The sequence below is a fragment of the Polypterus senegalus genome, chromosome 17, assembly GCF_016835505.1.
Source record: "Polypterus senegalus isolate Bchr_013 chromosome 17, ASM1683550v1, whole genome shotgun sequence".
Classification (NCBI taxonomy): domain Eukaryota; kingdom Metazoa; phylum Chordata; class Cladistia; order Polypteriformes; family Polypteridae; genus Polypterus; species Polypterus senegalus.
This window is the reverse complement of record NC_053170.1, coordinates 82742446-82766236: the sequence shown is the minus strand read 5'-3', so window position 1 is coordinate 82766236 and position 23791 is coordinate 82742446. Positions and strand designations below refer to the sequence as shown.

At 41.7% G+C, this 23791-nt stretch overlaps 2 protein-coding genes and 1 long non-coding RNA gene across 3 annotated transcripts in view; 2 read left to right on the top strand and 1 right to left on the bottom strand.

The window, feature by feature from the left end:
- The first annotated feature begins 273 nt into the window (after window positions 1–273).
- Window positions 274–10047, top strand: kpna2 (karyopherin alpha 2 (RAG cohort 1, importin alpha 1)). The gene is made up of 11 exons (XM_039740586.1): window positions 274–379; window positions 468–566; window positions 7205–7342; window positions 7544–7632; window positions 7711–7979; window positions 8094–8188; window positions 8316–8579; window positions 8686–8919; window positions 9100–9282; window positions 9357–9506; window positions 9828–10047. The coding sequence occupies exons 2-11, from the start codon at window positions 501–503 to the stop codon at window positions 9915–9917; spliced, it is 1578 nt and encodes a 525-aa protein (XP_039596520.1). The 5' UTR covers window positions 274–379; window positions 468–500; the 3' UTR covers window positions 9918–10047.
- LOC120518034 lies at window positions 9923–13712 on the bottom strand. The gene is made up of 2 exons (XR_005631163.1): window positions 13601–13712; window positions 9923–13500 (listed from the first exon to the last, which is right to left on the bottom strand). It is a non-coding gene; the product is annotated as an uncharacterized LOC120518034 (long non-coding RNA).
- Window positions 13713–13784: 72 nt separating this feature from the next.
- The window catches only part of smurf2 (SMAD specific E3 ubiquitin protein ligase 2), a 66923-nt gene continuing 56916 nt past the window's right edge, over window positions 13785–23791 (top strand). The window contains exon 1 of the mRNA XM_039740585.1: window positions 13785–14099. Within this exon, the coding sequence (XP_039596519.1) occupies window positions 14048–14099 (52 nt within the window). The 5' untranslated portion in view covers window positions 13785–14047. The remainder of the gene's footprint in view (window positions 14100–23791) is intronic.

The window sequence follows — 23791 nt, the reverse complement described above, 5'->3', positions numbered from 1 at the left end:
GTATTCCTTACCTGTAAGACGCTGAAGATGACTGATGGAGATTTTAAAATACAAGGAAATGCAGCGGACACGCAGTAAATGACGGATGTTGAAATCGAACAGAGCCGCAGAGCAGCAGCCAGTCAGCCACGCTGTACTGCGCTGTCACCGCCTGTGCTTTTTTCAAATCGTCCTTGTCTCGCGAGATTCTAGAGCGGCCGGTTACTGCGACAACCTCTCCACTTGGCGTCCCCGGATTTTTTTGAACCGACCAATAACGTTGTATCTATATTTTCAGCGAACCAATGTGCTTCGAGTGGTGGTGGGCTTTAAAGCATTGGAGGCTTTGCGCCTCCTGTAGCAGACCGGCATTTCACTGCGAAGGCTTCACGTGCTATTGGTGAGGGCTGAATATGGCTTAAATGGAAAGGGAAGCTGGGATAAAATCAGAGGTGTCTCACGTTCGGCTCATTTTTTTTTTCTTTCAGTTGTAGGTTTGCTGGTGACTTTCTGTACGAACAATGTCTGCTGCCAACGAGAACAACTTTCGTCTGGGCCAATTCAAAAACAAAGGCAAAGACGCATCGGTGAGGCCTACATCTTTCACGTTTATGATTTATTAAAAAGAACAATGTGTGTGATAGTTGTTTGGGTTCGAGAGGATCACTGTGTGTGTAACTACCTTGAAATCTTCCGAAAAGGTTTTGAGTTAATTATCGTAAATGAGTTTTACCTTGGTAGACGGTCAGGGAGGGGTTCAGTGTAGGAAAACATGGCCGCGTTGAACCCTTGTTTTAAAAGGAAGAGAAGTGTCATGGTGCTCGATCCCAGAAAGATTATTACCTTCCACGTTATTCCAGATAGATCGTAATGAATTGTTAATCCAAGTATCTTGCTTTGTGAATTTCATAAAATGACAGCGGCGGTTGAGGGTAACATTGGATAAAAGGCACTTTCGTTTTCAAAAAACTTCACAGCTTGGTTTAAAAAAATCGAAACCGATTGATGTCTCGCATATTCTTATCTAAGGCTTTCAGGTAGCTTTTGATGAATTGGCTTCATGGAGTTTAAATGTACAGTACGAAGGTCATCGTGCCGCTTTCTGTAGAATATACACTTTAGACTGAACATTTCAGTGTTGATATCGGTGGCATCTTAAGTGCTGGTTGAGTCCTGAATGTTGCCTCTTGGCAGTGCGGCTCGTTTACGTCTATGACAATCGTGACAGATTTTGTGTATTGCACTGCAAGAAATACTAAAATTAAAAATTTGACGGGGCACGTTATTGTGAGGGAGTTTTCTGCGTTGTCTACCCCACGCAAGTCTAACGTTCATTTGTATATATCTTGAGTTCAGACATGTTTGCCTCTCCATGTTTACTATTTCCAAAAAAAAGGAAGGCTGAGAAATATTGAAACGGGTTCGGCACAATTTTCGGAATGTTATGACGGGCGAGTGAAAAGAGTAGGGGTACACATATACAGTATGTTGTATGCGGCCGTGAACGGCGCCTCCTTGCGTGGCATACACTGATTGTAAATCTGTAACTGAGGTGCGAAGATTTTGCATGAAGTTGAATGTCGTCTTGTGAACCCAGTTTTTAAAAGGTTACGGTGTACTGGTAGTGTGAATGACAGGATCATTGAGAGCTGTAAGAACATCAGAACATATCTGTAGACATTCGGCATGATGTCACTCGGTGCCATTAAACATTTCAAACTGGACCGTTAGCCGAGTTATTCATCAAGATTTACCCTGTCACTGTATAAAATACCTATAGTGCAAAAAGTTTTGAATAAGTAAGCTACGTTTCCTCTGACAGTTGATGAACATTGGGTTAGGTTGAATCATTTAAACTATTATGCTGTTAGTTGGTGAAATTTGAAAAATTGTATTTAAAAAATTATTTTAAGACAATTAAGTTCAACTGTTCTTTGTGTAGTGCCATGAATTAAGTGATTTCATACTATCTTTTCAAAGATTATATCCATGCAGACCACAAAAATTGATATTCTCCGCTTTACTAAAGCTTGCACCAGGCACTTGTGTATGCCTCAAAGGAAACAAACCCGTTACCAGTTTATTATATGGCTATTGTTTATGGATCTGATGCCTTTATTAAAATTTTCTTGGGTCCCAGTATGCTAACAATTTTCTTATTTGTGTGCTTGGTGTTTGTGTGCCTTGCGGTGGACTGGCACCCTGCCCAGGGTTTGTTTCCTGCCTTGCGCCCTGTGTTGGCTGGGATTGGCTCCAGCAGACCCCCCGCGACCCTGTAGTTGGGATATAGCGGGTTGGATAATTGATGGATGAAGCCCTCGGATTAAGATGTTTTAAGAACCTGTGCTGTAAGCAGTTGAAAAGTTGTAAAATGTTGCAGTATATGTATAAAGAAAATGCAACTTGCAGTTTTATTTTAAGCCATCCTGTATGCAGTGCCTAAAAGGTTGGAAAATTATTAGAGCTGTGGGAACAATTTTATTTTTTTGGTAAGGGTTGCTGCAGACTATAGCATGGTCCACATTGGCCTACATGCATGAGAGATGTTTTATGTTCTGTCAGTTTGTAGACTCTCTCTTGTCAAATGTCCAATAAAATTTTTCATTCCTGGTGTAGAGATAGTGACACTTCAGTAACTGCATGATGGTTTTTATCGTATCGTTGTCAAATGACCCTTTCAAATCATAAATGATTTAACAGTATAGTATGTAGACTTTTTAGTTTAGTTTTTTTCTTTAATACCGTGCAAGTAATGGGTAACAAAATGCAAACGCCTAACGAGTAAGCAAAATAGTCTTTCAGTCATAATCTTCCTGTCCGTAAGACATTGCAGATGATGATTTTTGTTGGCCAGTGCGTCTCAGCCTTCTGAATTCTATACACTGTGTACAAAGAGAGCCTGCAGCTAGTGATGACATCAGAGCACATGAGCAACCTGGACTTCGAGTGTGTGCCCTTCATATAAATGGGACCTGGTGTAAGCAAGACCAAGTCCCTAAAGAACTGCGCCTGCCAACAAGCTAGCGTACTCAACGGAATAGGAAAATGTATAGGACTGTGCTGATTTTGATTCTTACCAGGTTACTTATTTATTAAAAAAAAAAAATCAATAAAAGTGGGTTTATCTTGGAACTTGATTCATCAAAAAAAAAAATTTGGTAGACCTGGAATGGACTAAATCTGGTCTAGAGGCTACCGGCTCTCATGAGGAGGTTGATTTGTAAAGCTATGGACGGGGCAGTGCATATTATTTCTGTGCACATTCAAAATGGGTGTTCTCACCCTCGTATGCTTTACTACCAACTGAAATCTGGAATCTGCTGGCCATTTGTAAAGAACTGAAATCCCTCCCTCCCCTTTTTTCTTTCTCTCTCTCTCCCCCCCTTTTTTTTCCTCTCTTCCCCCCCTTTTTTTTCCTCTCTCCCATCTCGCAGATTCCCCCACCCCCCCTCCACTTTCCTCTTGTCTCCCGCCTCTCGTGCTTCCTGTTCAGTATTCTGCCTGTCCTGTTGCCACAGACCCATGTCAAGAGCAGTCGGGGAATGCTCTGTGTGTGCAACCTAGCAGTGGATGAGTGATATCATGGGTGATTAGTAATTAGGTTAAAGAGAAAAATTCCGCCTGCCATCAAGCAAATCCACACGTGGAGCAACTAGAAAATTTTGTATAGGAATATACTGAATTTGGTACTTTTTAGGTTACTAGTTAATACTAGTATTAGTGGTGTAAAGGCAGGAATATTTCTGTGAAAAATGCACCACCCAAAACAATTAATAAATTGAGTCCCCTGTAGGCCACAATGTTTTGAGCTAACCTGGACTTCACGCCATACTAACACTTTTGTTATCATCCCAGCAATGGAGCGCTTGTACTAGAGGTATGTTTCCAGTGGCCTGGAAATAAGTGTCCATTAATTCACAGGTCCTTTTTTTGGATCGTTTTAAATAATTGTCAAAAATGGACGTAACACAACTTGGACTGGTTGTTTTATACTTGAGGTATTTGTTTACTTTTGTTGTAATTGGCCCTTAGAAATTTCAGTTAATTTTTATATGAGAACAATGCAGCTTAAATAACTATAATATGTTGGGCAACTTTAAATTCTGCAGCAAGTGAAATATTTTCAGTGGCCCACCTAGAGAGGGTGTTTTTAATATAGACCCCCTAGAAATGCACAAGTTTTCTTCCTTTTTTTTGTCTGACCGTATTCTGCTTGATGCATCTCCTCACATCTAGTCTATTTAACCTTAGTTGAAAAGCTTATATAAACTTCAGCTTTTGTGAGTGTGCAGCATTTTTGCTTCACGTCTTGTTTACTGACGTATCATTTTTTCTTGTAGTTTTTAACCACAGAAAATTTGTGTGAAATGTTTCAATTGGGTAGCACAGTGTTGTTCACTCGCAGCTCCAGATTTGCTTAAAAATCTCGGCCTGAGTCACTAAGGAGTTTGGTAAAATCCACACGGACATAGCAAGAATGTTTAGAGTAGTCAGGTTTTGACCTGCATCCTAAAAGTTGGTCCTTTTGAGTTCTTGCATATAAATTGCACTTCAGCAGGAAATCTCTCAATGGATGATATTTCAAAAAGTTAACATTCTTGATTGTACAATCAGTTGTGTTGCAATATGTGCACAATTGCAGAGTACAATGAGCAGAAGATGCAATCAATTGGACAAGTTTAATTTATTTGAAACTAAATCTATTGGGTCAAATGAAGTAAAGTTAACTGGAGATTGTAATTTGGCCTTTTGTGCATTTTTGGGTGTGCAATGGACTGCCACCCTCACCAGGGCTGGCTCCTGGTTGTGGTGGGGTTTTCCCCCCATCCCCTTCACCCAATGCTACCAGAATAGTGTCTGGTCTGTCTCTCCCTAACCCCAGGCCTAATTTGATCTAAGCAAGTCCTGCTGATTTTGAGCATCACCCTAAGTACGCATCGTGTCGCCACCTTTTGTCAACTAGTGGTGTATCGCTCTAGCTGGGTGGTCCGTGTGTGTGTGTGTGTGTGTGTGTGTGTAATATATAAATATTGCAAAATTTTTAATTGTGGTATTAGCCTACTATTCTATGCAGACAACATTTATTGGTAATCTACATTTCTCGAATGTTTTGATATCCAATAACTTGGTTCTAGTTCTGGTGTTTACCAACATTGGTCACTGTGCAGGAAAATAGCATTTATCAGAAGAGTACTGTAGAAAGAAGAGACTTGAGGCATGGCAAGGTTTGGGGCTGCCACCCGTTTTAATCCGGTTTCCCAACTGCAAACGAAATTGATTCATTCAGAGTCAAGTTTACTCAACAGAGTCCAAAACAGAACTGCCTGCCAGAGCAAAGGCAGGAGGCTTTATAGGACGGAGGGCGGAAGTGAGGTCGTCCTCGGGGCCGGGACCGGAAATGATGTGTCCCGTTTCGAGGTGTCCGCTCCTGGTGGGATTTCCCGGGAGAGACCTGTAGAGAACTCCGAGTGTTGGCGTACCCGCACCCCACCAGGGGGCAGATGTATCATCAGTCCTCTCTAAGCCCTTCAGCTGCCTCCCATGCACACGTGTGTGACAGTACAAATCCGTGGGGAGGTTAGATCCCCTTATTGCTGATAAAGTCAATTCCAAACTGGGCAAAGTGGCAACACAATAGCTTGAAGAGAAAAAGAGGCTTAGCACTGCTAAACTTAAACCAATCCCTACAGCAAAAGAGCAATGCAGTGGCTCTTCCAAGAGTTAAGAAATGCTACAACCGCAAACCTGGAGCACTGACCAGTTTATTTTAATATCTGTATGTGAGGTTATTCCAGAATTGTAGTGCCCTATAGCTGAAGGTTCTACCTTCTAAAATACTTTTATCCTGTTCAAGCAGGCCAGCATCCTGACCACAATATATACTCTCTTGAGGATTTATAAACGCCTACTGTATATACTGAAGTTGACTGGGAATGAAACCATTCAGTTTTTATATGAGAAGGTGAAATGCATGATTGGTTTTAGCTCCTTTTATTTTCCTCTCTTAAAAAAAAAAAAAAAACTCCAACAAAAATGAAGGTTATGTGATAGTAATTTAATTACAAAATGCAGCAGTCATGACTAACTGTACAATGATTAATTTAGTTGTCAGTTATAATCCTCAAAATTAAAAGAAATAAACATTTGAAATACATCAGTCTGTGTATAATGAATGAATCTAATATACAAGTTTCACTTTTTGAATAGAATTACTGAAATAAATCAACTTTGTCATGATATTGTAATTTTACGACCAGCACCTGTAAATAAGAAACTGGTTAGGTATGTGGGTCAGCATGAGCTGCTGATGTTAAATTTGGCCTGCATTGCATGATCCTGTCGGAATTCTCTTTTAAACTTCAACAAATACAATTTATAATGCCTTATAACATGGCTCTACATAAAGACATTGCACTTTATTTTTTTCTTTAATGTCCAATTCATTTTATATAGCTTCTTTTGAAACCGCTGTTTTTCATTGTTGTAAAGCAATGTGTTTAAGCAAAGAAAAAGGAGTATCAAAAAAATCATGTACTACATGAGTAACATCCCCAGGCTCTTTAAAGCCACCAAGCTATGACCTGTTTATTTCTGGCAGTGCTTGTGTGTAGCGTTTCAGTTGAATATGTTAAAAATTGTACCAATTCCTGTGTAAATCTGATCAAGTCACTTAACCTGCAGGGGTAAGGTAACTGGACATAGAACTGGTCCATTTGTACAGTAAACTAGAGAAAGGTGACTAAATGCACATGCAGTAACTCAACATTGAATTAGAATTAGAACAATCTAGACGAGAACAGGCCATTCAGCCCAACAAAGCTAGGCTAAAGCATATTAAGTCCAATACCTTTTGGGTTCAAGGCTGTGAGGTCGACTGACGTTCATCAACAGGATCGTGAGCAATTAACCCTTTGGAAAATGAAGTGTCCCCATTTTATATACTGCAATTTGTGCATTAGTTTAATACCTCCACAAACTTCTAGAACAATTTTCCAAAAAAAAAAAAAAATCAATGCAGGATGAACTATGTAAGGTACAGTTTGACATGAATCGCCGGTTAGGTTTAGTACCTGTGGTGGGTTTTTTTTGTTTTAAATAAGCAAAGCACAAACCTTGGTGGCTGTGTTTTGCCAGAATGGGGGGTATACGTGTGATTTCATAAATTATTTGTATGGCTTAGTATTTACATTTTTAGGCTTTATTACCTTGTGTTTTATGTATTTAGGAGCTGAGAAGGAGGAGAATTGAAACAAATGTAGAACTGAGGAAAGCAAAGAAAGAGGAGCAGATATTCAAAAGGAGGAATGTGAGCAGCTTTGTGGATGCAACGTCCCCACTGCAAGAGAAGAATCAGAACCGTCCGGTACCGTTTACTTTTTAAAAATTGCATTAAGCCTAACCATTTAGATAAAAGGTGTAGAATGTTTTTTTTACCAAAAATGAAGCATTTTATAAAAATTCTTGGCTTTAAAGTGATGCACTTAAGTTTTTCACTGTCCTTATTTTGAGTATTCACAATGCACACCAAAGTTTGCTTGGTCCTCTAAGGCTGTGTACTTTACAGGGTGCAGGACACTGGACCGTGGAGGAGATTGTGAGTGGAGTAAATAGCAACAATTTAGAACTGCAGCTGCAGGCCACACAGGCTGCCAGGTATTTGCTCATACTTGCTGCCATTTCTGTAAAAACTGTGTTGTACTGCTCCTGTAATTGAGTGTTATGTGCTTGCAGGAAGCTGTTATCCCGAGAAAAACACCCCCCAATTGACAGCATCATCAATGTTGGCCTCATCCCCAAGTTCGTCTCCTTCTTGGGCCTATTTGACTGCAGTCCCATTCAGTTTGAGGCAGCCTGGGCTCTTACTAACATTGCATCGGGCAGCTCTGACCAGACTAGAGCAGTGGTGGACGGCGGTGCTATCCCAGCTTTCATTAGCCTGCTGTCTTCCCCTCAGGCCCACATTAGTGAGCAGGCTGTCTGGGCCTTGGGTAACATTGCAGGTGAGAAGGGAGCCATCCACCTTTTGGTCTGTAATCTCTTCATTTCTGCATTTTTATCCACAGCAATGTTGAAAATAAGGTGTATACAATTGATTGCTTTCAATTCAATTTCAGGAGATGGATCTTCTTACAGAGACCGAGTCATCAAACATGGTGCCATTGAGCCTCTCCTTGCTTTATTAGCTGTCCCAGAACTATCAGCCTTGTCGGTAGGTTCCTGCTAGTTCCAAAGTGGTCTATAGCAGGGTTTTTTTCCTCTCGCCCCCCGCCCCCCCACTTTTTCCGTAAATAAAAACATCATAGCTGTCCTGCTAAGCCCCGTTTTTCTTTCTACAGTCTGGTTATCTACGAAATATCACGTGGACACTCTCCAATTTGTGCCGCAATAAGAACCCTTCACCACCCCTGTCAGCAGTGCAACAGATCATTCCCACCTTGGTCCGCCTCCTACACCATGATGATCGTGAAGTTCTTGCAGACACTTGTTGGGCCATCTCTTACCTTACTGATGGCCCTAATGATCGGATTGATGTGGTTGTCCAGACTGGGGTTGTACCTCGCCTGGTGCAGCTGATGGGTTCTAGAGAGCTCTCCATAGTGGTAAGTGTTGGTGGTGAAACTCTTTGAGAACTAAAAATTCCAGTGGTGTGTTTTTTTTTTTGTTTTTTTTTTTTTAAACCCTATTTATCCTCTTCCACTTCCCTAGACTCCTTCACTAAGGTCTATTGGTAATATAGTCACTGGAACAGATGAGCAGACGCAGAGTGTGCTGGATGCAGGAGCTCTAGCTGTTTTTGCAACTCTGCTTCGCCATCCAAAAAGTAATATTCAAAAAGAGTCGGCATGGACTCTGTCCAATATTACAGCTGGAAATAGCATCCAGATTCAGGAGGTGATCAACAATGGCTTGGTGCCCCATCTTGTGGAAGTCCTCCAAAAGGTAATGTACCTTGGATAAGGTTTCTATTCATAAAACTGAATCTTTTGACTTGCACTACCTGTGTGACCGTACTGCTACTACAAGATTGTGTTTAATGGCTACCCATAAGTTCACAAACTCTCATATCAACTTTGTAATCTTCCTGGATATCTTGTTTAAATCGCTATCTCTCCTATTTAGAGTGACTACAAGACTCAGAAGGAGGCAGTATGGGCTGTAACTAATTACACCAGTGGTGGAACTGTGGAGCAGGTGGTGTATCTTGTGCAGGCTGGAGCTGTGGAGCCACTCTTGAGCCTTTTGTCCACAAAAGACAGCAAAACAATTTTGGTCATTTTGGATGCAATCTCCAATATCTTTTTGGTATGTAACGTGATGTGAAAGGTGTGGATATGTCATTTAATGTGACTAGACTAAGTTTCAATTCTGCTTAACAGGCTGCTGAGAAGATTGGTTGTGTGGACAAACTGTGCATCATGATTGAAGAGTGTGGTGGATTGGACAAGATTGAAGCTCTCCAGTCACATGACAATGAAGTAGTTTACAATGCTGCATTTAATATTATTGAGAAGTACTTCTCTGCAGAGGTAGGTAGTGGAATATCTCTATCTGTCCACCCAGCTGATAAATGCTTGATGCCTAAAAATGTAATGTCTTGAGTGCAACAGCATGTTTGATTTATTTTGGTAAAACAGTTTGGAGCGTGTTGCCCATTGCAGGTATTTTAACATGCAGGCAGTTGATTCCCCGCCTGTGTGAGAAACCATAAGCATGGTACTTGTGTAGTGGTCCAGTTATTAAATATATAATGGATCTTTCTGATGAGTGATTTTTTTTAGCAAACATGCTTCTACTATTTAATCTTCAGTTTAATTAAATGCTGTTTTATCCTGATTTTTCTTTCATAGGAAGAGGAGGACCAAAATGTGGTGCCAGACAGCACTGGAGACAGTTACGCCTTTCAGACAGCAGATGTTCCAGGCACTTTCAACTTCTAGTGGAGTCTGCTGTAATATCCTCTTGCAGTCCTGTCAGTCTTCATGTTTTGTCTGTCTTCATGTTTTGTTGGTCTTATTTTTCACTGTTGTATATAAAAAAAAAAATAATAAAGTATTTGGTGGTTTTGTTTTTTTGGATGAATATTTGACTTCTTCCCAAGAAACTAAAGGGGATCTTGAACACGGTGATACTGTTGGTGCAGTGAGTGTTCCAGAAAATCTGAATTAAGTTGTGACTGACCTGTTTTCTAGGCAGGGCCCTTAACCTCCATTTCATTATTTTTCACACTTCACCATCCTCATGGGTTGTTTTAACATTGTTGCTTTAGCTGCAGCAAGCGGTTGGCTGCCTTATACGATAAGTGAGTTTTTCTTTGATATTTGGGCTGCTGGATACTTAAGACCAAGTTCTAGTCTCTTTGCAGCTACTGTCCCATGCTTTTCAAGGTTAGATATATTTTTTTAATGTATTAGATTACTTGATTAGAATGAAATAATGGAGATTTTGAGGCAGCTGGGGTTCTGGAGGGTTGACAGAAGGTAAGAAGGTTGTTGACTTGCATTTCATAGGTCTAGTCCACTTTTGTGGTGGACAAAATGAGGATTTTTACTTGTAGGCACAGGACCAAAAGTTATGGAGACTGAGGCACTAATTTTCTAAATATTGGGAAAGTGCTGCTTGTTTCCTGTAGATATGGAATTTTATGTGGTAGGCTGGAAGGAATTAAGGTTAGGCTACAGCATATTGAGTTACTGCATGTGCATTTAGTCACCTTTCTCTAGTTTACTGTACAAATGGACCAGTTCTATGCCCAGTTACCTTACCCCTAAAAGGATGTACTGTATATGGCATAGAATATTAAAAAAAAAAAATTACTATAATCTCCTGAGCAGAAGTAGCCAGTTGAATTATGGGGAACGGTGATGGAAGCGATTCGCTTGGGGTAGATAGTCAGGGCTTCACTTACAGGAACTAAAATTGGCTTTCCTTCCAAAAAAAAAAAAAAAAGCTACAACGGCAAAGTAAAGCAGAAGTCCTGTAGGTGTTACTTTTTGTGCAGGGAGGAAATCTGGCTTTTTACAGAAGCAAAATTGTTATAACTTGGCAGTTCTATTCACAGTGAAGCATCATGCAAGTGGATTTCTGTTGTGATAAAGGAGCCTGTGTCAAGTTCTATTGAGTAATTTGTTAGTTGAAAGTTCTCTGTGTTAGTGTATCACAGAGAGAATGTGCAGCATTGTTCATAAAGGCACTCTTGTCTTCATTCTCTTCCCCCTCCAGGGGGGCAAATGTGTGCCTCGTGACTGAGCTGCTGCTGCGGTAGTTATCTGGCATCATAATGTGGGTCTTTTGATTGCCAGTCCCTCTACAATAGTCTGTCCTCCTCCTCTTCATTTCTTGGTATGATTTACTATCTTTTATGTACTAGAACATGGTATTCCCCTTGATTTCTTTCCCTTTTTTTCTATCCGTTTACCCCCCCAGCACAATTCTCATCAATTTGCCTCCTCTCAGTCCACATCCCATCCACTTCTCACTGTTTCAAGTGTTCTGCTTTTCACCAATCCTTTCCAGGACTTTTTCATTGGGTAATTTATCCTTCTTAGTAGCCATAGTTTAAATTCTTCTGTCCTGGTGCTTCCTGTCATTGCTATATGGTCGTGAGATGTAGATGCTAAGCAATGACCTGAAGACTGGACTACTTCAGTACTGTGTCTCTTCAGAGAATCATTGTGTACCACTGGTTTGACTTTGTGTCCTGAATGAGGCACATTACCTGTATTAAGGGGGCATAGGATACACCACTATATGGCCTTGTGGTGCGATTTCCACCAGTCTAGTTCTGCACGCAGGATCCTTATTGTTGATGACCAGGCCAAGGGACGTCCACATAAACCCTGCCTGTGGTACATAGATGGTCATTTCCGGAGGGTGTGACTGGGGTGATGAGGGTTTGCGCTGCTGAGATCCTGAGCTGCTTCATGGTATGGTGGTGTGGCAATGCACTGTACCAGCACATCTTCCCAAACCTGCCCTTTTAAATAGTTTGATATGGTTGGGCCTCTTGTGAATTGATGTTACCAGTCCAGTACACTATAGTGTTTAAAAAAACAAAAAAATAAGCTGGCCAACGCAGTGTTATACAAGATGGGAATGATTTCATTTCCTACATTAAAGGAACACAGTCTCGTAAAAGCCTGCTTTTATTTTTCTTCTGTTGTTCCTGTGTGTTATGAGACCAGTTGAGCCTGTTGTTGACGTGGACCCCCATGAATCTGTAGCAATGCACCACTTCCTCTCCTTTAATAGTGACTGGGTGTGGAGGCTCTTTGGTACAGTGAACGTCAATAACTAATGCTGTGTTTCATTTGAAGCGAGAAGTTAAAATTTTCAACCAGAACGTCCTCTTATGTCGGATTTCCAACACTGAAACTCTGGGCTGGTCTAGCAAGTCTAAGTTTGTTCATGTGATGGAGCAAGCAGATCAAAGATTTTCTTGGACACGTCTATATTGATTTTACTGGAATGTGATCCACTCAGGTGTGACGTTCCCAGGTCCAACATCTAAGGTAAACTGACTGCAGCACAAATCCTTGGTTTTACTGATACGTTTAGTTGCAGACAATTCCTTCTGCACCAATTATCAAAGTTCTCCACCTGACTCATATATTATAGATGCACCACATAAGTGCAGAATCATCAAGAGAATTTCTTCAAGTGTCATGAACTGGTGTAGTTATAGTCTGAGGTGTAAAGAGAAAAGGTGACAGGATTGTTCTTGGTCTCACAAACTCTGGTCTGTTCAAATTATCCAGGCAACTGGCAATCGAGTTCAATGTCCAATAAGGTATTCCAACAGCATATCTCTGAGCTTACCCCTAACAGGGATGGTATTGAAGGCACTAGAGAATTCAGAAAAACATACTTGTCACAGTGCTGCCAGCCTTGTCCAGCAGAGAATAAACCTCGTGGAGCCGATAGATTACTTAGATAATTGCACCCTCCTCTCCAATCTTGGTCCAGGTGGTCTACCATAAGTGGACTCGTATAATCCTTGACCAGCCTCTCAAAGGTCCTCATGATCTGAGACGTCAGTGCCACTGGTCTATAGTCATCAGGTGAAGAGGCGCCTGCCTTCTTTGGAACAGGAACAATGCAGGGAATTTCCAGCGCTTTTTGCACCCCTAGTGACAGACTGAGCAGAAACCAGACAATGCCACAATGCGGGTCAGCACTAGCCTTAAAAACTCGAAGACTGACACCATCTGATCCTGCAGCTTTTCCTGTGTGTAGTGTCCTCAGTTGTCTCCTCACTTTGTCATTAGTTATGGACTGCCCATGCTGCTGATCAGAATTGGACTCATCACTGGCCATTCCAGGTGTTGGGATGGTGGGAATCAATTAAATATTGCAGGGCGTTAGATTGTCCATATCCACTTCTAGTATTTGAGCCCTGGATCATTTGATTCCAGTAATTATGCCCAATCCATTGCCGACATCTTTCATGTTGTTCTAACCGAGTTTTTTTATTTTTTTTATTTTAGTTTTATGCACTTCCTTTACTTCACTCCATAGCAGAACCTAAGGGACCAACGTATCATAAAAAAGTATAAATGAAAAGTACGGAATATATTGCAATGAGTGAGTGACAAAGCTAATTAAAACAAAACGTAGCACGAACCTGCTGTCCAAAGTTGTGTTATTTCGTGTACTTTAAAGTTGCCGTCGAAACTGAGGCGCGTCCGTGATGCGAACTAGGATTAGACGTGCGCGTTCGCGCTTGATGACGGCAACAACGCGCCGGCCGAGTGGAGCCGAGAGTATTCGGGGAGTCACAAGAAAGCTGCAGTCCAGTGGAGAGTACAGAAGAGCAGCAGGCCCACTTCGATCCAGCTGTGGAGATTTAGCGAGTACTTCTCGATCGCAGTGGGATTGCTCGGGTCGTGTAAGCGCGCAGAGCGTCATGGTAATGCTATGCACATCCGGGCCACAGCGCGCTGACTCCATTATTGTTCAGCGACAGTGAAACTGGAGAGAGAGAGCTCGAGTGCGGGGGGCGGGGAGCGTCGCGCAGCCAAACAGGAGGACACTTTCGGAGGGCCGCCGCGAGCTGGACAGCCTCAAGGACATGTCTAACCCTGGTGTACGGAGAAATGGACCCGTGAAGCTGCGCTTGACAGGTAAACGTTACCGGGGAACTAGGGGTACGGAGTTAAACCGTCACCGCACGACCCCTTTGTGCCTAAAAGTGCTCTTGCTTGCTTGCCTGCCTGCTTAGCGTCCGGCGGCCCTACGTGCACGGGCGGGCACGCGCGCGCGCACACCTCAGTTTCGGACTGTTTGCGCAAGTGTGTGCGTGAGACGCTTCGAGTTTTTAGTCTGTGTGAGACTTTGAGCCAGTTTTGTGTAGGAGTCCTATTTGGAAGTGTTTCGGGGTATTTGGTGTGATTTGTGGTGTATACTAGTAACTTTGAAGAGTTATGATTAAGGGGTGGGGATCTGGTGTAGGTCGGTGTTTTTTTTTCCACATTTAGGGGACAGCTGTCTTGTATGCTTGTGACTTTCGGGAGTTTACGCGGATATTCGGTGTGTGCGGTTCAGATGACTCGAAAGTGTTTAAGTAGGCGAAAATCTGTACGTGTCCGTCAAAGTTCAAGGGGCTTGATATGATGGGGGCTATTTCGGGAGTGCGTGGCATGTTGGATGGTCTCCGTGTATACGTGTGGGAAAGGTGGCAGCTCTGTGACTTTTGTACATTTCCCGGAGTGTCCATTAGTGGTCTTGGTGTGCTTAATGGTTGCTGGGGACGCCTTGATCCCTCCCTCAGAATTCAGGTGTGAGGTGTGTTTCGTTCGGTATGTGTACCCCAAATGGTGGTCTTTTTGCCATAGTTATTTTTGGTGGTTTTTTTTGTGTGTATGAGCCGCATGGTGTTTAGATTAGAAAGATCATCCAGAGTTCAATATTTAGTCGAGCACTTTATTAAATCTGACGACTTTTGAAAAACATTCTTGTCATGTCAATTGCTCCCTTGTTAGAGGGGAGCTCTGTTTTGTAGTTCAGCCCTTCAGCTCACCAGACTACATACAATCAGAGTATTTGAAATTTCACTTCTCCCCCATCATGCCCTCTTCCCAAGTATTATTTGCCACCAGCCAGACATGTAGATTTTTCCATCCATCTGCTTGTGTGTTCTCTTTCAGCCTCTTTGTTTGTATGAACCCTAAGGAGAGTAGCTCAGTCACCCTATATGTTTCCACCCACACATGCTCATGAAGTTCCAGTGGACTTTGTGTGCTGCTAAGTGACCCGAGATGAGAGTCGCTGGAACACTGCCTCCATCTTTTTTAATTTTTAAATTGAAATACTTATTTCAAGGGGCGTAGAGTTGCCTGCTTGTAAGAGGTGAGCTGGCGAAATTTTTGGCATGCCTCTACACTTTGTGGTTTATTGAAGTCTGGCCTTTATGTTGTGGCGGAAACAGCTGGGTTGTAGCCGCCCTGGCGAGTTCAGACGAAGACAATTTCAAGAGGCTGACTTCTGCCTGACGTGAAAACCGTGGTCTGGTGTGGACAGTTTTCGGTTTTAGAAGAGTCACTTGTCCAGAACTTTTAACTTTTTAAGTTGAGAAGGGTTTTGGGGGGTGGTTTTGCTCTCCACTAGACCGGAAGGATGCAATTAGCTGCTGATATGAAGAAGAGTTTGACACACTGCATCCTGGATATTACAGGCTTTTGTGGTTCCTGTTGGCAGACACTTTTAGGACTTGTATACAAAGAAACATAAGTGAAGGGATTTTGATGGCTGGTGTGAATGCTGAAAAGCGGTGGATTAATTGTATGCTCGTTAAATCAGAGTTCTAGTCAGTGAATGATTAGTTACTGACACCACGAGAGGAGATTCTGTGGGTGGTGTTTGCAGTTTGTATCCATGAATACACTGTGTAATTAAAAATGATCCGCATTCTTACTGGTTTCCTTCACATACAATAATATGTTTTATTTATATAGTGCCTTTTCCATGCACTTCACAGAGTTTCACAAAGAAACGGCAGGTTTGTGTAACATGGTGTACAGATATTTTCTGAATAGAGCATTAAAACCGATAGATACAAGATATACAAAAGCATTAAACAGAATTAAAGACAATAAACCGGAGTAAATTGCTAAAAGAAAGCCTAGCAAACAATGCTGTGTGATATAACTCACACACACACACAAATTCTACTGTGCCTATGGACAGAGAGGAAGACTGAAAAGAGAAGGCAGAATGTCAGGTTAAGTTAGACACCTTCCTGAATGGAGGAGTTTTAAGCTGTTTAATAAAACAGTGAATGGAATCCGCCGATCTCATTAATTTCAGAAGGTCATTCTACAGTCTGGGCACTATATAGCTGAAGGTCCTGTCAGAGTGCAGGTTAGTGTGGGGCACAACAAGATGGTCAGAATCGGAGGACTTTAGTGGGCGAACAGGAGCAAAGTGATGGTGAGGGCCACTGATGTAGTCCTGTGTAAGGACATTTAAAGCTTTGTATGATGCTAGAATTTTATATTCAATCCTGGAGAACACAGGTAGCCAGTGGAAGAGAATTAGGATGTCCGTTATGCGTTCGCTGTTGCTGGTCCACGTTAGAACTCTTGCAGCAGATATGACCGCCACCCCTGCTCTTTACGCTCACATAGTTTCTGAAACCTCCTCTCTGTGGAGCTGAGTGACAAAATAGAAACGTAGTGGAAGTGTAATGAGGTGGGAAAGGAGATGTGTAGTTTAGTCACTTTGAGGGCTTAGCAGAAAACAGAGCTGGTGTTGGATTTGAATCTTGCTAATTTCTCTGGAATTCCGTGTCCTAGCAGGACTATCTAACCGTCTATGTGAGGAATGAGAAGTGAAACAAAATGACCCCTTTTATTGGCTAACTAGATTATAATATGCAAGCTTTCGGGGCGGCTCGGGCCCCTTACTCCAGGAAAGTTGGACTACCACTTGCCTGAAGGAGGTCTTGAGTTGCCTCGAAAGCTTACATATTGTATAATCTGTTAATTTCGTCAATAAAAGTTGTCATTTTGCTTCACTTCTCATTGCATCCATAATGGCTAACACGGTACATCACCCTACTACTACCGACTGTGTGGGAAATGCTTTTCTACACCTGATTCTCAGGGATTAGTGATGTTTGCAAAGAGGATTTGGGTTGCTGTGGTTTGGTTAAGATGTAAAATCCTACCAGTAAAACATATGGTGTGTTTTTCTTTGATTTTTTTTTTTTTTTAAGTGTGTTTAAATGCGATGAATAGTCCCAAGTAGATAGATACTTTATTAATCCCAAGGGGAAATTCACATACTCCAGCAGCAGCATACGGATACAAAACAATATTAAATTAAAGAGTGATAACAATGAAGGTATAACAGACAATAACTTTGTATAATGTTAACGTTAACCCCCCCCCGGGTGGAATTGAAGAGTCGCATAGTGTGGGGTCTCCTCAGTCTGTCAGCGGAGCAGGATGGTGACAGCAGTCTGTCTGTCGCTGAAGCTGCTCTTCTGTCTGGAGATGATACTGTTTACTGGATAAAGTGGATTCTCCATGACTGACAGAAGCCTGCTCAGCGCCCGTCGCTCTGCCACGGATGTCAAACTGTCCAGCTTTATTCCTACAATAGAGCCTGCCTTCCTCACAAGTTTGTCCAGGCGTGAGAAATCCTTCTTCTTTATGCTGCCTCCCCAGCACACCACCGCGTAGAAGAGGGCGCTCATCACAACCGTCTGGTAGAACATCCAAGACATAGCAAGAGTACATTCCAGTGTAATCCAGGTCCCTGATAATCAAGGCAATTATGGGGGGTATCCTTGTTTTGCTGCTTGCTGTTCCCCAGGCAGCTTGGTAGATTAAGGTGAGTTCTGAAATCCAAAACCTGACACCCCAGCGGATGACTATTGCTGTGCAGTGAGTGGCTCGGCTCTCTTGACAGTGGGCTTCTCTGTGAAGCTCAGTTTACATGAAGTTACTGTGATGACCAAGTGAGTTTCTCTCTGTATTTGGGGAAAGAAAACTACCTCTCCTACTGTTTGTTTATTTATTTTTATTTTATTAATTTTATTGTAATCATTCCATACAATTTGATCGATTTTTACAAAAAATAGGATTGAAAACAAGTTGACCCCCACCCCTAAGAGAGAGAGAGAGCATGGCCAACGGGGTAAAACTTAAGGCTTGTAAACATACCTAAATTGATGAGTTTAATAGGCCAATAGAGATGAATGGAGAAGAAAAAGAAATGCGGAGATAAAGCTTATTCTAAAATATTATTGATTAGATCCTGCTAGGTTTTGAAAAAATTCTGTACAGATCCTCTAACTGAATATTTGATTTTTTTTCCAATTTCAAATAGTATATAACATCAGTTACCCACTGACTTAAAAGAGGAGAGTTAGCATTCTTTCAGTTTAGGAGAATACGTCTGCGTGCCAATAGTGTAGTAAAGGAAATTACAGTCTGTTTGTCCTTCTCCACTGTAAGCCCATCTGGAAGAACACCACACACAGCTGTTAATGGGTTAGGAGGGATTGGGACTCCAATGCTGTCTGAAAAGCACTTTGGTCCAGTTTGGTCCAGAATGACGTTAATTTAGTGCAGGCCCAAAACATGTGACCCAGTGAGGCTGGAGCTTGATTGCAGCGTTTGCAGGTTGGATCTTGCCCTGGAAACATTTTGGACATTTTTAAGAGAGACAGATGTGCTCGATATATCATTTAGAGTTGTATAATTGTATGCTTTGTGCATATGGAGCGCAAGTGAATTCTCTGCATTGCTACCTTCCACTCCTTTTCTGATAGGTTGAGTGAGAGATCTTTTTCCCAGTGTCCTCTTGGATCTTTGAAAGGGAGGGATTGTAAAATAATTTTATATATTGCAGAGATGGTGTCTAAGTCCTTGAAACTTTTTCCAGCATGGACGAGGGTGCGAGATGAGGGAAAATCGGGCAGGTTCTGTTTAACAAAGTTCCTAATTTGAAAATAGTGAAAGAAATGTGTAGCTGGAAAGTTAAATTCTGAATGTAATCGGATGCAAAGATGTTGTCTGTGCAGTGAGTGGCTCGGCTCTCTTGACAGTGGGCTTCTCTTTGAAGCTCAGTTTACAAGAAGTTACTGTGATGACCAAATGAGTTAGTCTCTAGATTTGGGGGAAAAAAACGGCCTCTCCTACTGTTTAATGCAATTATTACATCTCTTCCCAAAGCATGCCTGATTGGACAAATGGGTCAACTCCTTTCTCTTGGAAACAACTGGGAATAAAATGCTGTTAACGAGCCTGTGCTGTACATGCATTGTCTCATTAAGAGGTGAATCCAAATGGTCATTTAGTAATGTAAAGGTCATTTTTTTAACTAATTTAAATTCTAATTTTAAGACGAATAGGGTCAGTGCAGTTGAAGGTAACGATGGTAAAGACGGGCCTGTCAGGCAGACATGATGGCGATACAGTTATGACTAACTATACAGAAAGAAAAATGTGCCAAAAGTGAGCAGCCGCTAAATATGGCCCATGAGCCTTTTGACAACCATCAACCCTTGGCAATGTGGGGGAGAGTGTGATGCAGAATTTGTCTCGTCAGAGTGGCTCATTCTGCAAGTCAGAATACTGAAAGAGGCTCCAGTAGGCTGCCTGCCTCGTCTAGGACGTGGCATTCTGTGTAGCCTTTTATATATGTGTGTGTGTGTGTGCGCTTGTTTCTTGAGTTTTCTTTTTGCTCGTACGCCTGTCTCCATCTATTTTTAACAGCTGTTTCCTGAGGAGGACAACATAGTGTTTGAAAGCAGACAAGCAGGTAATGAGAAATTATTGAGCTTAGCCACATGCCCAACTGAAATGCCACAGTGTAAAGTCGCAGTGTCCTCCACCCCATTGGGTTGAAAGAAGTATTTTCAGAGGGCCCTGTGTGTATTTGTACACCATGTGAATGGGGCGGGGGTATGGCGGCAGTTGAATAGGCGACACTTTTCGTGACATAAGAGAAATGGGATGTATGTATGTGGGTGAGGTGACTGCTGCGCCTGTCCATTTCCCGCAGATGAGTGGTCTGTTTACATTTCTGTAATATCAAATTTCTAGCAGGTTTCCTTGAACATGAAAAATATCAGTACTTCCTTTAAAGGAAATTTCTTGCCAGCAGAAAAGTCTGGAGGGGTGGGCAGTCCTGGAAGGCTTTGTTTGTTTGTTACTTCTAAAACTCTCCTCCCTGTTTGACCCTTCCCCTGTCGCTCCTGGCCCTGAATCAGGTACATTTGAGAAGCCCCTTGTGTGTGCATCTGTCGTTTTGGGCAGACAAGTGGACGACTAGGGCTTCCTCTGCTGATTCAGAAAGCATATTACTCTGTGCCCCCCTCCCACCACCGCCACCAGTGTTGCTGTCTGGACTGTCTGCTGTGGCGTCGCTCTGTGCTGCCGGCCAAGTCTGGAGCGCCTATGCCAGAGAAAGCGAAACTGTCGAGACCTGTTTACATTCCTGGAAGCGAAAGAGACCTCCTCACATATTGGATCTTCTTTAGTAAGAGCAGGGGTCTTCCCCAGAGTGTTGGGCAAGATTTGGAGTATTTTGTTTAGCTCTAATAGTTTGTGGCATTGCTTTGGAAAGGCAATTTATGGAAAGGAGTTGTAAATATGTCAGTTAGTGGCTGTTTGTTTTATGTACATTTAAGGATGTCCTGTGAAGTGAGCCCACTTTGTCAGGCCACGGCAAAAAAACAAAAAATGGTGTTCTTCAGGTGACTGATCCCTGCAAAATCAGTGTCCTGGCAGCTGCCGCCAGATAGGAAATGATTCATCGTCTTTGAATGGAATGAGATCTGTACTGGGATGATTTTAAAAATTCAAGTAGTTCTCTGTGTTGTAGAGTCTCTGAGGGCTGATCTTCCTTCTCTTTCTTACTAATCAGTCAACCGCTTTTTTCATTTATTAGCATAATTGTTATGGTGTTTTATAGGAACCAAAATATTCTCCACCTTTTTTCTTCTTTAAGCTTGACACAGACAATGTAAACTGCGTCCGTTATGTCAGAGGTGTTGTGAAGGGCATGTCCAAAGATGTTACAGCATAATGACCGCGTAATGGTTAAGCTGCTTATCCTGTGTATGCCTAAGGGACACCTGAAATTAGCCAGAGGTAAACAGGAACCTTAATTAAGCCATTTATTATTTATTAATCACATAAGCGTAATACAAACAAGTATATTGTATTCGGGTCAATGTTCTAATGTTCTAACAGATACCTTGACATTATAAATTCTGAATTTCCAGTGTAAACTCATGTATAGATAAAGCAAGCACAATGACTTTACATATAATTTGGCACATTTACTTTAATACTTTGTTGTTTTATAATTGTAAAACAGACTTTTGGATGAGCCAAAGATTAGCCTTGCCAGGTAACCCAAAATATTTTTTGGGTTTGATTCAAGTTCACCACTTAGTGCAGGTGAATAGCCTGCAAAAGTCCTTTGATTTCATATTGTGCATTAAAACTCCATCTGGCTTTATTTATGGTAGTTCATGCAGACCTGTGTAATAATATGCAACGGTCTTGGGCTACCAAACAACATCACTTTCTGTATAGTGCTGCCATTAGAATAAAAAGTAACGAGCATGTTTATCACAAGTGGGGCTCCCTTTGAATGTAAACCTGAAGATTTTCATCTTTGGTATACTGCTCTGTGTGTGTGTGTTAATATATATAGTAGTCCTGTGACTAATTCTTCCAAGCATTGTTTTTCCCAAGAGCTTTTAAACTTTTATTTTGACTCTGAAATTGCTTTTTTGCTCTTTACCCTCTTCAAATAATCCCACACCGCTTCCGTTGTATTCAAAGCTCTGAGGTGTTCTGTCTGCAGACTCCACTCCAAGTAAATATTGTGCTTGCAGTGTATGGGGTGAGGAGGGGGGTCATGATTGTCCTGAAGGTGTACAGTGTGATCAATCAAAATCTTTTTCTGTTCCTTAGTGGTCATCATTCCATCTATTTTGAGCAGATCCCCTAAAACAATTAACCCTCAGACCATGAGCTTCCACCAGATTGCTGCAGAAAGTCATCCGTGTCATTCACATCCACTCTTCTTCTGACATACCTGTGTATTTGTGAATCAAAAATGGCAAGTTTGTACTCCTCACTGCATTAGATGTTACTCCACTGGATGTCACTCCGTGCTTTGAGTTTTCTTGTATTGCAGTCTCTTCTTCTTCTTGCCTTTCTGCAAAAATGGCTTCTTTGCTGCAACACACCCTACAAGACAATTTCTTTTTTGATTTCTTTGTATGGACAGTGCAGTTTCCTTCTGTCCCATAGGTCAAGGTACCTTTTATGTACTGTGTATCAGGGGTGGGCAGCTTTTTAGATTTTCCTCAGCACATGGAGCTATCTGCTTGTCCTATGTCTTCACTTTCCTTTATGACAGCTTGAACGCTGCAACTTGACAATCTGGTTTGGTGTATTATTGCCTGTATGAAACTATATTTTTTGTTCATTTTAGATATCCCTTTAAGGCACAACAGTTATTTGTGGTTGCCATAAATGTACACATTTTTTTGATGCATTCATGTTTAAAGAGAAAAGCACCTACTGTGGATGCCATGTCTGTCTTTTAGTCTACAGTAGATTAAACAACTCAACTCCCGGTTGGCTAGTATTGTTGAAATTTGGCATGCATATCCTCCAAGGAAATATGTCCAGAAAAGCTCTGCTTTTGTTTATTAAATCTCGGAAAACATTGAGCTGTGCAAAGTTTGAAAGTTCAGAACTTCCCATTGAGATGAGTTTGTAAAATCGGCAATGCTTTTCAGAGAGTGAGAGAGAGAGGTCACTTCAAATTGTATATTTTGTATATTTTATTAATTTAGTTGTCCAACAGCTGTGAAACAGATCCCCAATAAAAGTCAATTGCAGGGAGAAGCAAGCATAAGCCACTTGTACATCATCTTTATTCTCTTGCTGTCTGAGGTAAGGTAAGAAAATTAAAATGCAAAGAATCGCTTATCTAGAAATTAATGTAAGAAGAAATTCACTTTTTGAGGGCTGAATATTTTTCTCCAAAAAACTGTTTTCTGAAAAGCGCACAAAGCAATAGTTTCACACCTAAATCAACCTAAAATGTATGTTGCTGCATGCTGTGGCTGCTGTTGGCGCCTGTTTGGTGTCTCTGGCAGCAGCGGCTGCACTGGGTCAGCTCAATGGTCAGCAGGAATGCGTACCAGGCTGGCTGTCTTCGCACATCCGGTAGTAGTCGTAGTGCGACACATTCTGGTTTGTACTTCTTGTCATCGTAAGTGGCGGTCCTCCCAAGAGAACTTTGTCAATAGGAACATCAGCTATACAAATGCGTTCAGCGCTACAATCGGTTGGTGACCAATCAGATGATGCCAGTACCTCTTTCATTTTCGATCTCCATCTCCAGATCGCTTGCATCAAAAATCGGAGTGTGACGCATCAGAGTCCTATTCAGCAGTGATATGCAAAATGTTATCCACAGAGTAATTTGCTTTGTATATTCACTTTGGTCTCTTGCTAGATGTCGATGCCATTTTAGAGGTTGTTTGCTTTTTGCTACTCATGAACACACAGGGAGTTGAGGTCAACAAAGCTAGCTTTCATTCTAGCAAAGAGAGTCGAACTAAATGTAATGTTGGGTTTTGTCACAGTTTACAGCTGATTACAGTCCACTACTCCTGAATTTCAGCTAAAGTCGACATCTGACCTGAAAGAGTTAATTATGTAAGAGTTGCTGTGTAAGTATAGCAAGAACAAATCTGTCCTCAGTATTTACCTTGCACTTAAAAAGAATCTCATAACTGCACATCATAATAATTCAGTGTTTGTCTAACACT

Bases quoted from the DNA above. Each gene is read 5' to 3' on its own strand.
- kpna2 (XM_039740586.1), top strand. From the start codon at position 501: ATGTCTGCTGCCAACGAGAACAACTTTCGTCTGGGCCAATTCAAAAAC. The intron at 567-7,204 runs GTGAGGCCTACA...TTATGTATTTAG, and splicing joins ACAAAGGCAAAGACGCATCG to GAGCTGAGAAGGAGGAGAAT. The intron at 9,507-9,827 runs GTAGGTAGTGGA...TTTCTTTCATAG, and splicing joins AGAAGTACTTCTCTGCAGAG to GAAGAGGAGGACCAAAATGT.